Raw genomic sequence first — 18,026 nt, forward strand, 5'->3', positions numbered from 1 at the left:
TGTGGTTAGGGTTAGGTTTAAAATAATACATTTCAGAAGATAAATTGTAGAAATGGGCGGGGTTTAGGACTTTGTGTCTGTAGTAACTAATGACGACCTGCAAAAGTGGCCATGCTACTTAGCAAGCTTTATTTAGCTGTCATGTACCGCAAGATGGCGCCAGAGATGGTGTAATTGTATTTCCATTTTACTATGCAAGTCAGTTATGAACAAATTCTTATTTTCAATGACGGCCTAGGAACAGTGGGTTAACTGCCTTGTTCAGGGGCAGCTCGGGGATTCGATCTTGCAACCTTTCGGTTACTAGTTTAACGCTCTAACCACTAGGCTACCTGCCTGCTACATGTAGTAAAAACTTCTGGCATGGTCTAATAATGTGCTTTAATGTACCCAAGTAACCCAACTATGTTTTACTATCTAAAGTTTTTTGGTTTACTGTCTAAAGTTATGGGTTAGAACGTATTTTCAACGTATAGAAAGGACATGGAAAGGAATAAAGTATAGAAAGAAGTGAGGAAGGAAGGACTCATCTTTAAAATATTCGAATGGGGCCTTCGGGTTCGGAGCCTGCCGTATTTCGTTCGAAACTGTCGCATGCATGTCGCAAGTTGACGTCACTTGCTGCCTATAAACTGCGAAACAGGCGTGGGGAGACTATTGAATTGATATATGAAATACATGTTATTGGATTTTTGTTAATCAAAGTCAAACATCAAGCAAAAATAATAGACTTGTCTACGTAGAGAAGAACACAATAAACGCGACCAACGAGGATGTTTAAAAAGTAGGTATTACGCATGATTTCCCTAGCTAACTTGCTATCTACATGACCAGGCAGCTAGTTAGCTAACTATAGCCACTTAGCTAGCTAACTATAACATGTTCTTAGTCTTCCAAATAGACTTATCAACTGATAACTCTTGATTAGCTTTCATTTGAATGAAGGGTCAAACTAACATGAATGTGTTTCTATTGTCTCGTTTCAGATTTGATGAGAAGGAAAATGTTTCCAACTGTATTCAGCTGAAGACCTCTGTAATCAAAGGCATCAAAAACCAGCTGTTGGACCAGTTTCCAGACATTGAGTCATGGCTCAACCATATCATGCCAAAAAAGGACCCTGTCAAAATAGTGCGATGGTAAGTCAAGAAGATAATCTTTTCCCTCTTATCAGTGGCCGTGTTCGAGACTGTATGTACAGTCAATGGTTTCAGATCAGCAAGTCCATGATGCACCTCTCTGATTGAGGGGTTGGGTTAAATGCAGAAGACATATTTCAGTTGAATACATTCAATTGGACAACTGACTAGATATCCCCCTTTCCCATTGTGGGTAAATGTTGACTGACTGATCTACAAATAGTAATTAGTAGTTATTTATGATCATGCAAGGTGATTTGTTGATCAGTCAGTCGCAAGTCACCAGCACTGTCTGCTGCAATGTCGAACAAGTCCATTGTATTTTGAATATTTGTTGACATCAGTTTTACTAGCCCAAGATGGACTGTGAAGGAGTGTAGGCTAGCCTATTCATTACCATCCAAGGCCCTTAAGTTATGTCTAGAGGCAAATTGACTCTGGCAGCCAAAACAGTCTGATACTCCATATAAATGTGAATGGATTCTTAATTGCAAGAAATACAAGGCCCTCTACTTTCATATCACATCAAAATCATTTTACAAATGCAAAAAACACTTATTCTACATTTTAACTGTTGCAGCCAACCTTATTTTTTTTTACTTTCAACACTTTTCTAGCTTCCTTCTTCCGTTACACACAGGTGTTCGGAGATGCTGGATATCTATTTAGAAATGGTGTCGGGATTGTTGTACACGTTGCATGCTTCGGCTGAGAACCCAAGAGGGCTGGGTATATCCCCCCCTTGGGCAAACAAGAGAAGAGCTTGACATGTTGTTTTGTGTTCCGTCATCCAACCTGCAGCCATGAACACATTGAAATCTTGACGGTGAATGGAGAATTGCTCTTCTTCAGACAAAGAGAAGGACCGTTCTACCCAACCCTCCGACTGCTGCATAAGTGTAAGACATCCGCTCTTTTTGATGTGCAGGTGTCTGATGAATTGCTGTGTTGCAGTGTACTGTTCAGTAAGTTTCTCTGTTCATATTTTACAGACCCCTTTATTCTTCCACACCAACAAGTAGACAAAGGGGCCATCAAGTTTGTCTTAAGTGGAGCCAATATCATGTGTCCTGGATTGACGTCCCCAGGCGCCAAACTCTACCCCTCTGCCTCAGAAACAGTAGTTGTATCCTTCCTATGACCGATTATGCTGATCATTTATGTTCAGTACAACGTCTTACTGGGCTGAATTCTCAGTGTCTAATAGTGAAAGTGTTTATTTAGGATCAGGCCCCCTGGCCCCCATCCATGTAATCATATTCATTGTGATCATGATGATGCTTTCAGAAACTAGGAGGTCCAAGTTCCCGTTGGAAATGGCTTACCACTAGATCGGCCCGCAAGTCGGAGTTCCAAGTGGGAAACTCAGACCAGCATTTTGATACTAGAGTGTATGAGTCACTGACCTTTCAACTCTCTGACCAAAAGATGGTAAAACAAAGCCATTTACAACCTTAATAATGTGTATGTTGCAGTTTGACCCATACATCTGGTTTTACACATTTTAACCTTCCGAACGCACCGTTATGTCAGCTTGTAATGATGTCATACACCAACATTGGTGTTTTTGACACTTCCTGTTAGTATCAAGTGCATGTGAGATGGTGTTTCCTTGACAATTGGTTTCAGGCCATAATGGCGGAGGGCAAGCAACATGCGCTTTGTGTCGGAGTCATGAAGATGTCTGCAGAAGACATGTAAGTATCACATCATGTGCTTTTTCCTATTTGGGTCTTTCTATAATCTAGGGTACCAGGGAGGATTTCCTACACTGAACAACTTGTTACAGCTGTTGATAAGTCATTGATAATAATCTGCAAAAAATATTCTTCACGTCATTACATTAATATAAGGGGGCATAGCTATATTCAATAAAATTCACGAGTTGATGTTTAACCCTTTATCATGGTTGGTGTCTTGGATTTTCCCCAAAATCGAGCGACATGAAACATTACTTTTCTGACCTTGCATTTAAGATGGCGTTATCATGTATTAAGCATTAATCAGTTAAATTAGACATTGAACTTGAACCCTTTAAGAATCCTGCATCTAGCTGTCAGACAGTTTTTTTGTATAGAGCTCTCAGAAATGCAGTGATAGAAAAACCACTCAGAACGATCTCAATATATAAAAGCTTTATTATGAGCATGCATGCAAGGTAAAACCAATTCGACTCGCTCTTAGATTTCAGACATTTATACAGACCCAGGATGGGAGGGGTGTTGCACATGCCCTTTGAATGAGTCCAGTACTTCTGCTTATCAATAGATGGATTGTTTCACAGGAAGTTAGAACACGTTTGTTTAGAAACAGACTGGTTATATTTAGGGATGCACTGATATGACATTTTTGGCTGATACCCGATTATTTTCCTTGCCAAAAAACCAAATACCGATAATATTAAAAATTTTAGCGGCCTTTAAAACATTCTAGTACAGTTAAATAGTTAACACACACTGACCAAAAAGTTATTTTGTTTGCATTTACATTTGTCCCCATTACCTGTAAAACAATCAAAACCTATTTATTTTACTTATTTTCTGGGTTTCGTTGCTCATTTGTTAAGTCTTTCCATTCTCAACCAGGATTTCATCATACATGTCAAGCAGTGAAGTTTCAGCTGTCTGTCCGTGGCCTCTTCTGTCATGGGTCCTCTTCCTCAGTGCGCACTGTGTCCGTTTCCATCTTGTCCAGCTGTGTCTATTATTTCACATGAACCCTGTTTGCCTGCATCGAAGTAGCGGCCCTTGTCCCTAGCATCGAAAAAGGTGGCGACACAGTAAAGAGGGTCAGAGAGAAGGCCACCGACTCGCTTGTTCACAGCCTCTAGTAGAGTACTTTTGCAAGTTTTAACCCCACGGTCTGTGTCAGCAGTTTTGGTGTGCAGGTGTTTCACTGCCATGACAGAGGGTATCACGTCTGCTGCAGACACAGTTTGAGCTTATTTCTCCAGTTGTTCGAATGGAGCAAGGAGTGTTCATGTTTCAAACGTGTTCTCAAATGCCATTGAAATGGCAGCAGCGGTATGAGAACCAACACATTCTTGAGCATGCAATACGGCTTTCCTTAGTACGAAATCCTCGTCGACCCACTGTGCTGTCAGACTCAACATGCTCATGGGGCTGACATTGCTGGTCCAAATGTCAGTCGTGAAGCTAATAGCAGTGACGCCTATAGCAAGTAGCTCATGGATGCTGTGTAACTCTGGTAGGGCAACATCTGACAAATAGCTCCTACTTGGTAGTGTGTACCGGGGCTCGAGGTGCTCGACCAGTCGGCGAAAGCCAACATCCACGACAGACAACGGATGATTGTCAAGGGGAATGAATGCCATTATCTTGGCGTTAATGGATTTCTCCTTTGAGTTGTCTCGCTGAAATGTACTTACTCTTTCAAATGACTGCTGGACTTGAACTTGTTTAGTTGTTGGAAGTGTGCTCAGTTTTTTTCTGCTTTTGTTCTAAGTCGCTGAACGTCTGGGGGTGATGCACTTTCAAATGAGTGATTAGGTTTGTGGTATTGAAATATTTCACTTTCTCCCCTCTGGAAATAATAGCAGCACAAACGTTACATATGGCCTTTTTATTATCTTCCTTTGAAACTTCAAAATAGATCCACACAGCAGACATTGTGGGCTAGGTTAGGAATGCTGTGTTGCACATGTAGCGCTGTATTTTTCATGCCGTCATTACGTCATCTACCTATGTTATATAGGTATTCATGTCAGCTTTGACATCGGTTTTGCACAGCAGCGTTAAACTAGACAGATCCGATTCCGACATTTGTAGCTAATATCGTCCGATTTCGATCTGCTTACCAATATATCGCGCATCCCTAGTTATATTACAAAAGGGCAACTTGAAACAGTGCGATTTTAGCATATTAGGGAACAGAGCAACCTTAGACAAGATGAGGAACAGAATGACCTGTACCTTCTACAGGTCATATAAGATAACAAATCAAAATGTACTCTTCCACAATCTCCCCTTTTTATGGTATCTCAGCATAACTAGTCCTGGTATTGGAGCTCTGTAAACCAGGGGTTTCAGACTTCCCTGTCTGGGGGGAAATGGCATTTCAGTCATAAGAATGTTCTGTCCCTCTTCTTCCAGATAGGGAGCAGAGGGGACAGACAGGTAAACATTATTGCTCACACTTTGCGTGAGAATCCGTTTGACACAAAGACACAAGTTACCAGCCAATGAAAACGTAGATAACAAAGGAACAGATGTCTACAGCACTGATAAGCTCATCATCTTCCCAGGAGAAAAGGCTCTCAGAATTGTTCAGTCACAATGGCTGATATAACCAATCTTCCTGCCTTAGATTGTTCTACCATCAGTCTGTCAGCCGCTAGCACCTGATTACTGACAGACTCGTGGACAAGGCCTTCAGATTTTCCCCATGCTAGTATAAAGCAGTGGTAACTATAGCGGCTATTTTTTCTAAGCGTCAACAAGCTAGTATTTAAAAAAACTGGGTTAACTAGCTCTGCACCTATCAGAGTCCTAGGGAGAAGGGCGTACTGGGCATCCATTAACAGGAATGATCTAGCATCCAAGCAGAAATCAGATGGAACTGGACAGGAGTGAGTGGTGTTTTTCAGGAGTCCAGTAAATACGTTTCTGCAATAGGATCCATTTCCAGGTAGCAGTTCGTGTCTCATGTTATGGGGCAAAAACAGTTTATGGGTATGCATATCCAAAATTATGAGACTGCGAAACCCAATGCTTCTAACCAAAAGAGTCAACTTAAAACCTAAACTGATACTGTCATTAACATGGTTCTAAAATAATTATGCATTGATACTTGGATGCGCATTTGGTGTCCAGCTGATTTATTTAAGTGTGATATTTTCTCACATCATCTGATCCAGGAAGGAATTTTCAGCTGTTGTGATAGTGCATGTAATGTTTGAGGAATGTCCAGAATATTTGTGTCTCATTCATTACACCAGTGAAGACAGTTGTGCCTGGATCCACATTGGCTCTAATATCCCAAGATTGAACAGAGAAAGCATCAAGGTAATGAGTTCCTTTACATATATTATTGCGCCTCGGATTGGACACTGAGTCTACTGTGCAGAATTCTATAGGATAGACTATTGCACAACACCCAACGCTCTTCCTATGAATTATTCTGGATATATAGTGCATTCGCAAAGTATTCAGACCCCTTGACTTTTCACATTTTGTTACGTTACAGCCTTGTTCTAAAATGTATTAAATAGATTTTTTTCCCTTAATCTACACACAATACCCCATAATGACAAAGCAAAAAGAGTTGTAATTTTTTTTTTGCCAAATTATAAAAATATTTTATAATACATTTACATAAGTATTCAGACCCTTTACTCAGTGCTTTGTTGAAACACCTTTGCCAGCGATTACAGCCTTGAGTATTCTTGGATATTATGCTACAAGCTTGGCACACCTACAGTGAGAGGGAAAAAGTATTTGATCCCCTGCTGATTTTGTACGTTTGCCCACTGACAAAGAAATGATCAGTCTATAATTTTAATGGTAGGTTTATTTGAACAGTGAGAGAGAATAACAACAAAAAATCCAGAAAAACGCATGTCAAAAATGTTATGAATTGATTTGCATCTTAATGAGGGAAGTAAGTATTTGACCCCTCTGCAAAACATGACTTAGTACTTTGTGATTGCCAACAAGGGTTTTGCCACCGAGGTCAGATGTTTCTTGTAGTTGGCCACCAGGTTTGCACACATCTCAGGAGGGATTTTGTCCCACTCTTCTTTGCAGAGCTTCTCCAAGTCATTAAGGTTTCGAGGCTCCCTCCACAGATTTTCTATGGGATTAAGGTCTGGAGACTGGCTAGGCCACTCCAGGACCTTAATGTGCTTCTTCTTGAGCCACTCCTTTGTTGCCATGGCTGTGTGTTTTGGGTCATTGTCATGCTGGAATACCCATCCACGACCCATTTTCAATGACCTGGCTGAGGGAAGGAGATTCTCACCCAAGATTTGATGGTACATGGCCCCGTCCATCGTCCCTTTGATGCGGTGAAGTTGTCCTGTCCCCTTAGCAGAAAAACACCCCCAAAGCATAATGTTTCCACCTCCATGTTTGACGGTGGGGATGGTAATCTTGGTGTCATAGGCATCATTCCTCCTCCTCCAAACACAGCGAGTTGAGTTGATGCCAAAGAGCTCCATTTTGGTCTCATCTGACCACAACACTTTCACCAAGTTGTCCTCTGAATCATTCAGATGTTCATTGGCAAACTTCAGACGGGCATGTATGTGCTTTCTTGAGCAGGGGGACCTTGCGGGCGCTGCAGGATTTCAGTCCTTCACGGCGTAGTGTGTTACCCAATTGTTTTCTTGGTGACTATGGTCCCAGCTGCCTTGAGATCATTGACAAGATCCTCCCGTGTAGTTCTGGGCTGATTCCTCACCATTCTCATGATCATTGCAACTCCACGAGGTGAGATCTTGCATGGAGCCCCAGGCCGAGGGAGATTGACAGTTCTTTTGTGTTTCTTCCATTTGTGAATAATCGCACCAACTGTTGTCACCTTCTCACCAAGCTGCTTGGCGATGGTCTTGTAGCCCATTCCAGCCTTGTGTAGGTCTACAATCTTGTCCCTGACATCCTTGGGGAGCTCTTTGGTCTTGGCCATGGTGGAGAGTTTGGAATCTGATTGATTGATTGCTTCTGTGGACAGGTGTCTTTTATACAGGTAACAAACTGAGATTAGGAGCACTCCCTTTGAGTGTGCTCCTAATCTCAGCTCTTTACCTGTATAAAAGACACCTGGGAGCCAGAAATCTTTCTGATTGAGAGGGGGTCAAATACTTATTAACCTCATTAAAATGGAAATCAATTTATAACATTTTTGACATGTGTTTTTCTGGATTTTTTTGTTATTCTGTCTCTCACTGTTCAAATAAACCTACCATTAAAATTATAGACTGATCATTTCTTTGTCAGTGGGCAAACGTACAAAATCAGCAGGGGATCAAATACTTTTTTCCCTCACTGTATATTTGGGGAGTTTCTCACATTCTTCTCTGCAGATTCACTCAAGTCCAGATTCTGGCTGGGCCACTCGAGGACATTGATACTTGTCCCGATACTCCTGCGTTGTCTTGGCTGTGTGCTTAGGGTCGTTGTCCTGTTGGAAGGTGAACCTTCGCCCCAGTCTGAGGTCCTGAGCGCTCTGGAACAGGTTATCATCAAGGATCTCTCTGTACTTTGCTCCATTCATCTTTCCCTCGATCCTGACTAGTCTCAGTCCCGCTGCTGAAAAACATCCCCACGGCATGATGCTGCCACCATGTTCCACCATCGGAATGGTGCCAGGTTTCCTCCAGACGTGACGCTTTGCATTCAGGCCAAAGAGTTCAATCTTGGTTTCATCAGACCAGAGAATCTTGTTTTTCATGGTCTGAGTCCTTTAGGTGCCTTTTCGCAAACTCCAAGCGGGCTGTCGTGCCTTTTACTGAGGAGTGGCTTCCGTCTGGCCACTCTACCATAAAGGCCAGATTGGTGGAGTGCTGTAGAGATGGAAGGACAACCATCTCCACAGAGGAACTCTGGAGCTCTGTCAGAGTGACCATTGGGTTCTTGGTCACCTCCCTGACCAAGGCCCTTCTCCCCCGATTACTCAATTTGGCTGGGCGGCCAGCTCTAGGAAGAGTTTTGGTGGTTCCAAACTTCTTCCATTTAAGAATGATGGAGGCCACTGTGTTCTTGGGGACCTTCAATGCTGCAGACAGTTGTTGGTACCCTTCCCCAGATCTGTGCCTCGACACAATCCTGTCTCGGAGCTCTACGGACAATTCTTTCGACGTCATGGCTTGTTTTTTGCTCTGACATGCACTGTCAACTGTGGGACCTTTTTATATAGACAGTTGTGCCTTTCCAAATCATGCCCAAATCAATTTAAATTTCCACAGGTGGACTCAATCAAGTTTTAGAAACATCAAGGATGATCAATGCAAACAGGATGCACCTGAGCTCAATCAAGTCTTATGTAAATAAGTATTCAGACCCTTTTATAAGGTATTTGTTTTATTTGTAATACATTTGCAAAAATGTCTAAACCTGTTTTCGCTTTGTCATTATGGGCTATTGTGTGTAGCTTGAGGGGGGGGGGGTGTATTTAATACATTTTAGAATAAGGCTGTAATGTAACAAAATGTGGAATAAGTCAAGGTCTGAATAGTTTCCGAATGCACTGTAAATAACATTTCATAGCCTAGTTGGCTTATTCACAATATGATCTGGTAATGAATTAACATGAAACAGTGGTGGAAAAAGTACCCAACTGTCATACTTGACTGTAATAAATGTCTCAAGTAAAAGTCACCCAGTAAAATTCTACTTGAGTTAAGTATATTTTAAACCAAATACTTTAAAGTATCAAATGTAAAAGTATAAATAATTTAAAAACCAGATGGCACCGTTTTCTTGTTTATTTACGGAAAGCCACACTCCAACATTCAGACGTAATTTACAAACTAAGCATGTGTGTTTAGTGAGTCTGCCAGATCAGAGGCAGTAGGGATGACCAGGGTTGTTCGGTTGATAAGTGTGTGAATGACTATTCTCCTGTCCTGCTAAGCATTCAAAATGTAACAAGTACTTTTGGGTGTCAAGGCAAATGTATGGAGTAAAATGTACAATATTTTAAGGAATGTAGAAAAGTAAAAGTAGTCAAATATAAATAGTAAAGTACAGATACCCCAAAAAAAACAAAGTAGGTAAAAATACTTTACACCACTGACATTTTGTTTTCCTTGTTACACCTGCAATTTTAAACAATACAAGGGGCTTGAAAGTAGCCAATTTGAATTTGGAGCTCAGAAATTCAAGTAGACTACTGGTTTAGGCCTACCTTAAATCAGACATTGACCTCAATTTGGTGTTTGAAAAGTCCTTGTAATTATTGTAGCCAATTTGTAAGTTCTGCTCCCATATAATTATTAGTGATCTCATTTTTGATCTGTTTTTGTGAGCGATGTGGCCAGTTTTGTTTCCCGCTGCTTCAATTGAAGAGGGTTGCCCTACTGTTTGCGGTAAAACCACGTACGGTTATTGAGAACGACAACATCTGTTGGCTTTCGAAACAAATCCTTCCATTATGTGTGCCTACGTTGGCCACAGACTACAGAAAGATCTCCATGCATCCAGTCTATTTAGTCAGGCAATGTCCACAATATTCTCACATATTTTAGAAAATAATCATTTGAATATCAATGCATTGCAGAGGAGGCCTAAAAAAAAAATACATTCTTCTTAATGGAAAACTTCACCAAAAAACTATTTTGGTATGTTTCATTAGTCTATGGTTGATATACAATAGTCCCAAAATGTTGCATCATATGGGACAAAATTCTATATTTTGAAAGTTCCCTATCTTAAACCTGATTGCTGACATGCAAAATATTTTGGCAGTATATCAACAATGTACTAATAGTTTTTCGGTGGAGTTTTTCTTAAGTGGTAATGGCCTACTTTTGACACTTTACGCTTTTTTGGGGGGAGGGTGGATTCTATATTAGGCCCTAAGCAAATTACAATTAAGTGTTCAAAAAAGTCCCTGAATTTGACTTGCCAATGTATGTGTACTCTGCTTAAAGGATGTGTAGTCCAAGGTCTGTTGTATCGGTGGAGTTATGGGCCAATTTGCATATTTACTTTGATTCCTCTAAAGTACACATGGAACTGCATAATGTTTCTTTCAAACCATTTTGAAATGTTGATCAGTCCCACATTGGCCCCCTTATTTATAGAAAGACCCATTCACACCACAAATGTACTTGTATGTGTACCCAGTGCAGGCTGGCTCATAATGGCTGGAACAGAGCAAATGGAATGGCATCAAACATATGGAAACTATTCTGCTCCAGCCATTAACGAGCCCATCCTTCCCAATTAAGGTGCCACCAACCTCCTGTGTGTGTGTGTGTGTGTGTGTGTGTGTGTATATATATATACTACTGTACTTTTGTAAACTTGCCTAATGCTCATTCCATTTCACTTTTTTTGTGAGCAGAGAAAAAGTCAACAAGGGAGTAGGAGTTGAAACTGTTCACTATCTTAATGATGGACTGTGGCACATGAAGACGTATAAGTGAGATGTCTTCACCAACCCCCCTGGACAACGTGAAGCTCTTGACAGTGAGGCTGCCAGTCGATTGTTTACACCAATGGACTTAGCTGTGTAACTAGCTGGAGGCTTTGAACCAATCCCCAATTAATGCACAAATAAAAACCTGCATTCAAGATATTTTCCCTTCTTTTTCATGGTTTCTTTGTCAAAGTCGTTGGGATTCACTTGCTACCAGGAGCAAAACATTTGAAATGGATTGTAGATCATAGTACCACGTATATATGCTGCTACATGGATTTATGTTAAATCAATTAACTCTTTAGCAAATTGGAGGCTAACTGAAGAAACTCCCAAAACAAATAAAAATGGTCATTCTCTTTTCATTTAAGTGCCAACATTTCAGGTGTTGTATGAGAAAACAAGTAATCTAGCTGACACTTGTCCATATTAAAATCTACTCCCAAGGTGTACAATGACGCATGAATACAGGCGTGTTTTTAAATGTGTGTGCATTTCTCCGAGAAATGATTCAAAAGGGGTGTGGCAGATTTCAAAACGCTTCAGAGATAGGGAGCCGAGGATACAGTTGTGCTATCGAGGAGAAGCAGACACCTGCTTATTAACAAATTCACACTCCTACATATGGCGGCCCCTTTTCGGGTCACAAAGCAGACTTTATCCCAATTGAGAACCACCTAGCCTTGGTTGTTGGATACAACCGTGGTCCTGTTCTGACAGCATTAGGAAATCAGTAGAGAATATGTGATCAGGAAATAAGATTTGTCTCTAGACTGAAAAGCAGACTTGGCCTCGGAAAAACCTGTCCCACCTGCTTTCCAATCTCTCAGTAGTCGTTTAAAGGTTATGGGTATGAAATTAGGGCTTTGACATCAGTGAAAACAAAATCCATAGAATACTTATCTTCCACTTAAAACATCATGGACACTGATATACTGGAGCAAATTAACTGATTACAAAATGAGGGTTACAGTTTCAACCAGTTATCAGATAGTGGGGTATTAAGGAATGGGCCTGACACAAGCGTTTCCATGTCCTTCAAAAATCAGACTTAGCCATATTACATTGTATTAGTCCCAAAAAGAAGTTTACAAAACATTAGGAACACCTTCCTAATATTGAGTTCCACCCACTTTTGCTCTCAGAACAGCTTTAATTTGTTGGGGCATAGACTCTACAAGGGCCATGTTGATTCCGATGCTTCCCACAGTTGTGTCAAGTTGGCTGGATGTCCTTTGGGTGGTGGACCATTCTTGATACACACGAGAAACTGTTGAGCGTGAATCAGTATAGTTGCATTTCTTGACACTCAAACCAGTGCGCCTGGCACCTACTACCCCGTTCAAAGCCATTTAAAATCTTTTGTCGTGCCCATTCACCCTCAATGGCACATACACAATCCATGTCTCAAGACTTAAAAATCCTTCTTTAACCTGTCTCCTCCCCTTCATCTATACTGATGGAAGTGGATTTAACAAGTGACATCAATAAGGGATCATAACTTTCACCTGGTCAGTCTCATGGAAAGAGCAGCTGTTCCTAATGTTTTATATACAGTGTCTTCAAAGTATTCACACCCCTTGACTTTTTCCACATTTGGTTATTACAGCCTGAATTTAAAATGGATTGAGATGTCAATGGCCTACACAGAATACCCCATAATGTCAAAGTACAATTGTTTCACATTTTTTACCAATTAAAATTGAAAAGCTGAAATGTCTTGAGTTAAGTAATCAACCCCTTTTCTATGGCAATCCTAAATGAGTTCAGGAGTAAAAATGTGCTTATCAAGTCACATAAGTTGCATGGACTCACTGTGTGTAATAAGTGTTTAACATGAATGACTACCTCATCTCTGTTCCCCACACATACAGATAATTGTAAGGTCCCTCAGTCAAGCAGTGAATTACAAACAGATTCAACCACAAAGACCAGGGAGCTTTTCCAATGCATCACAAAGGGCACCTATTATTAGATGGATTTAAAAATGAAAAATAAAGCAGATGCTGAATATCCCTTTGAGCATGGTGAAGTTAATTACATTTTGGATGGTGTATCAATACACCGTCACTACAAAGATACAGGCGTTCTTCCTAACTCAGTTGCCGGAGAGGAAGGAAACTGCTCCGGGATTTCACAATGAGGCCAATGATGACTTTAAAAAAGCAAAATCCTAGAGGAAAACATGGATTAGAATGTCCTTGGACGAACAACTCTGGAGAGACCTGAAAATAGTTATGCAGTGACACTCCCATTCAACCTGTCAGAGCTTGAGGATCTGCAGAGAAGAATGGGAGAAACTCCAAATACAGGTGTGCCAAGCTTGTAGCGTCATACCCAAGAAGACTCGAGGCTGTAATCGCTGCCAAAGGTGCTTTAACAAAGTACTGAGTAAAGGGTCTGAATACTTGTAAATTTATTATTTTTATTTTGTTTAAATTTACAAAAATGTCTAAAAACCTGTTTTTGCGTCGACATTATAGGGTATTGTGTGTAGATTTAGGGGGAAAAAAATACTATAGAAAAAGGCTGTAACGTAACAATGTGGAGAAGGTCAAGCGGTCTGAATACTTTCCTGAAAGCACTGTGTGTGTATATCTATTAGCTTATCAATAACAAGGGGTAAGATGAAACTGCTTCACTATGAGATAGGCCTATTTGGCTTTACAGTGCCCAGTATTTGGTTTAGCACTTGTCAGTAAGAACTATGATTTCCCATTATGACTAAATGCAGCAGCAGTCTCAGCAGAATAATTAATTTCATTTAGTATTAGGAGGATAAACATGGCTGCCAATTTTTATTTCATCGGGTGTTTCAAGTGGGTAAAATAGTTACCCAAAATAAAACAAACAAATCCACCAACAATTTCTATTACAATGGTGGCAACCAATCATGTGTAGCAAACTGTTTAGAGACATCAATACCTCAAGATTATTTCAAATGTTTACACCATGTGGCCTTATAAACTCAGCAAAAAAAGAAACGTCCCTTTTTCAAGACCCTGTATTTCAAAGATAATTCATAAAATTCCAAATAACTTCAGATCTTCATTGTAAAGGGTTTAAACACTTTCTCATGCTTTTTTAAAATATGTTTTTTTTTTATACAATTAATGAACATGCACCTGTGGAACGGTCGTTAAGACACTAACAGCTTACAGACGGTAGGCAATTAAGGTCAGTTATGAAAACTTAGGACACTAGAGGCCTTTCTACTGACTCTGAAAAACACCAAAAGAAAGATGCCCCGGGTCTCTGCTCATCCGCGTGAACGTGCCTTAGGCATGCTGAAAGGAGGCATGAGGACTACAGATGTGGCCAGGGCAATAAATTGCAATGTTCGTACTGTGAGACACCTAAGCCAGCGCTACAGGAAGGACAGTTGATGGTCCTCGCAGTGGCAGACCATGTGTAACAACACCTGCACAGGATCGGTAGATCTGAACATCCCACCTGCGGGACAGGTATAGGATGGCAACAACAACTGCCCAAGTTACACCAGGAACGCACAATCCCTCCATCAGTGCTCAGACTGTCCACAATATGCTGAGAGAGGCTGGACTGAGGGCTTGTAGGCCTGTTGTAAGGCAGGTCCTCACCAGACATCACCGGCAACTATGTTGCCTATGGGCACAAACCCACCGTTGCTGGACCAGACAGAACTGGCAAAAAGTGCTCTTCACTGACGAGTCGCGGTTGTGTCTCAACAGGGGTGATGGTCGGATTCGCTTTTATCGTCGAAAGAATGAGCGTTACACCGAGGCCTGCACTCTGGAACGGGATCGATTTGGAGGTGGAGGGTCCATCGTGGTCTGGGGCGGTGTGGCACAGCATCATCGGACTGAGCTTGTTATCATTGCAGGCAATCAACGCTGTGCGTTACAGGGAAGACATCCTCCTCCCTCATGTGGTACCCTTCCTGCAGGCTCATCCTGACAATCCTGACAATGCCACCAGCCATACTGCTCGTTCTGTGCATGATTTCCTGCAAGACAGGAATGTCAGTGTTCTGCCATGGCCTGCGAAGAGCCCGGATCTCAATCACATTGAGCACACCTGGGACCTGTTGGATCGGAGGTTGAGGGCTAGGGCCATTCCCCCCAGAAATGTCCGGGAACTTGCAGGTGCCTTGGTGGAAGAGTGGGGTAACATCTCACAGCAAAAACTAGCAAATCTGGTACAGTCCATGAGGAGGAGATGCACTGCAGTACTTAATGCAGCTGGTGGCCACACCAGATACTGACTGTTACTTTTGATTTTGACCCCCCTTTGTTCAGGGACACATTATTCCATTTCTGTTAGTCACATGTCTGTGGAGCTTGTTCAGTTTATGTCTCCGTTGTTGAATCTTATGTTCATACAAATATTTACACGTTAAGTTTGCTTTAAATAAATGCAGTTGACAGTGAGAGGACGTTTATTTTTTTGCTGAGTTTTAGCCTAAACTAAAATCAGCCACAAATACCAATAAAAATGTCAATTGTGTTAACGAAAATGATGTATACTATAGATTACAGGAATGTTAAACTCATTCCATGGAGGGCCTAGTGTTAAACCATGCAAGGGGAGTTACTTACTAATTAGTGACCTTAAATCAATCAAGTACAAGGTTGGAGCAAAAACCCGCAGATACTTGGCCCTCTGTGGAATGTGTGACACATTTGCTCTACAAATTTGTGATTTCTTCATCTGTCCATTCCTTTTCCACAATGGTATTATGTGCAGAGTGCAAATTCAAAAAGGTATAAAAGACTAAGAATAATGATTTACGTCCCTCAAGTACTTGCCACCCTCCCTCATGCTCACAAACTGAATAAGAAAACTGTCTTTATTCACCAGTCAGGACTTGACAGCAGCAGTCTGGTTAATGCCATGTCTGCCCCAAAGGGAGAAACCTTGCACTTTAGTCGTTGTCAGAGCCCTCGGGGGGCAGGAATATCAAGGAATCATGAAAGTTGTGCCCATACGGGCGTAGTCTGTAAACTCCAAACATCATGACCTGCATCTGGTTTGGTGACATTCCGCTGAAGGTGATGGCTAAGTCAGAGCAGCAGCCCTCCACCACGTCCAAGTTTTTTTTGTCCATGCTGTCTTGGATGAGTGAACCCACACTCTTACTGTTGAACAGCCCCTTGCCCTGTATGTCCTCACCATTCTCTGCAAAGACCCCGGTGTACTTCAGACATATAGCTAATTGTTTCTCCTCGCTCAGCTTCCACAGGGCTCTGCCTCGCTCCGGACACTTGTCCTCGTCCTTGAACACGTTCACCAGCCTCTTGAGTGCCTCATAGCTCAGCACGATGCCGCTCTGGTACTCCACGTACTCCAGTTCACCCGATTTCATGGCATGGCCTATGTAGAAGGGCTCGTTGGGGTCCTTGGCCAGAATGAGGTACTTGAGGTTCTCGATGATGGCGAAGGTGGTGGGCCGCGCCACGAAGAACCAGCGCAGGTCGCCGGCATTGTCATACGCGTGCTTCAGGGCCTTGCGCAGCTTGGCCCACTCGTCCTGTTCATTAAGGTCCACCGCTTCCAGAGCTTTGGCCGACTCGGAGCTGTAGAATACGGCGTGGTCGCAGTGTTTACCCCAGGTGTCCTTGGCTGTGGCCCAATACACCAGGACAGAAGGCTGAACCATGATGACGCAATAGACTCGCACTCTCTGGCTCAGCTCCACCATCTGGGAATCAGACAGGCTCTGTAGCTCGTCCTTGGTGGGAGCCTTGATGTGGTGGTGGTGGTGGTCCTCTGGGCTGGACTGCATGCCTGGTGTATAGTTCCCCAACAGGGACAACAACAGGCAGAATGTGCCTCCCAGGGCTATCCCCTTCACAAAGGAGCTGCCTTCCGACAACATGTTTGTCAACAGCACACGCTGAAAGTAGGAACAAACCATTAATTCGCCATATTACTAATTAAACTGGATACTCATGACCATTGAAAAACACGCTAGCTACATACCTAACAAGTGACTGTCATTTCATGTTATTCGAGTGTGTTGCTAGCTAACTACTGTTAGCAAGCTAACTTTTTGCTGTTAGCATTAGCAAGGACATGACTCAACTGTCAGTGAAAACTATTTAATGGCTGGCTGGCTGGCTACCCTACCTATAACTTGACAAGCAAGGCGAATAGGTAGTTAGCTTGATTTCTAGCGAACGTTACAGATAGCTAGCTAGATTAGCTATAAACACATCTCATTAAGAGAAACGTTTCAACCCCCCCCCAAACAAAATCTAGAAAACACTTACCTACAAACGACTGCAGCTGACAGAGAATTCCTTCCTTTCCTTTTTAGTTTCCACTCCTGTCGAATGAGGTTTCGGTATGCTGATATACCTCAGGGTTGCAAGCCAGCTATTGGATTTAAAAAACACAACGAACTTCCGGGTTCTTCTTCTTTGCTATCATGGCGTTCGCACATCTTGTGTGTGAATGCCGCCACCTACTGTGTTCAATCACTTTAAATTTGTGATACAAAAAGTAAATGGGGAAAAAATAAGTAAAAAATTGCACACCAACCAACCATACACCTATATACCGCTATTTCATAAAGAATCTCAAAACATCTTATAACTCTTCTGCAGTAAAATCTTATACACCCAGGTACTTCACTGCAGCTGCCACCTACACTCATTAAAAAATCCACTACCCCATTCCAATACTTTGACTCTATTTTCTCCTGCACCATGCCTATGGCCTGGAAGGATGGGGCACCCCCACTCAACACACCCTGTAACTCTTCAGAAGTCAAATCTCATTTACCCAAATACTTCTCTGCAGCTG

The 18,026-nt window shown here is 41.9% G+C and overlaps 2 protein-coding genes across 3 annotated transcripts; one reads left to right on the forward strand and one right to left on the reverse strand.

The window, feature by feature from the left end:
* Positions 1-586: 586 nt before the first annotated feature.
* Positions 587-11,399, forward strand: LOC115170084 (malignant T-cell-amplified sequence 1-A). Its single transcript, XM_029726354.1, has 6 exons — positions 587-784; positions 987-1,139; positions 1,941-2,038; positions 2,132-2,265; positions 2,769-2,836; positions 11,166-11,399. Exons 1-6 carry the CDS (start codon positions 774-776, stop codon positions 11,245-11,247), a joined length of 546 nt encoding a protein of 181 aa, XP_029582214.1. The 5' UTR covers positions 587-773; the 3' UTR covers positions 11,248-11,399.
* Positions 11,400-15,639: 4,240 nt separating this feature from the next.
* On the reverse strand, positions 15,640-17,707 carry LOC115170090 (C1GALT1-specific chaperone 1-like). 2 transcript variants are annotated; one of them, XM_029726378.1, is made up of 2 exons: positions 17,496-17,707; positions 15,640-17,115 (listed from the first exon to the last, which is right to left on the reverse strand). In XM_029726378.1, the coding sequence occupies exon 2, from the start codon at positions 17,095-17,097 to the stop codon at positions 16,144-16,146; it is 954 nt and encodes a 317-aa protein (XP_029582238.1). In that variant the 5' UTR covers positions 17,098-17,115; positions 17,496-17,707; the 3' UTR covers positions 15,640-16,143. The 2 variants fall into 2 exon arrangements, with proteins under 2 accessions (XP_029582238.1, XP_029582228.1); XM_029726368.1 differs by having other exon boundaries at positions 17,492-17,664.
* Between the last annotated feature and the right edge of the window lie 319 nt (positions 17,708-18,026).

Source organism: Salmo trutta, chromosome 3, assembly GCF_901001165.1.
Source record: "Salmo trutta chromosome 3, fSalTru1.1, whole genome shotgun sequence".
NCBI lineage: Eukaryota > Metazoa > Chordata > Actinopteri > Salmoniformes > Salmonidae > Salmo > Salmo trutta.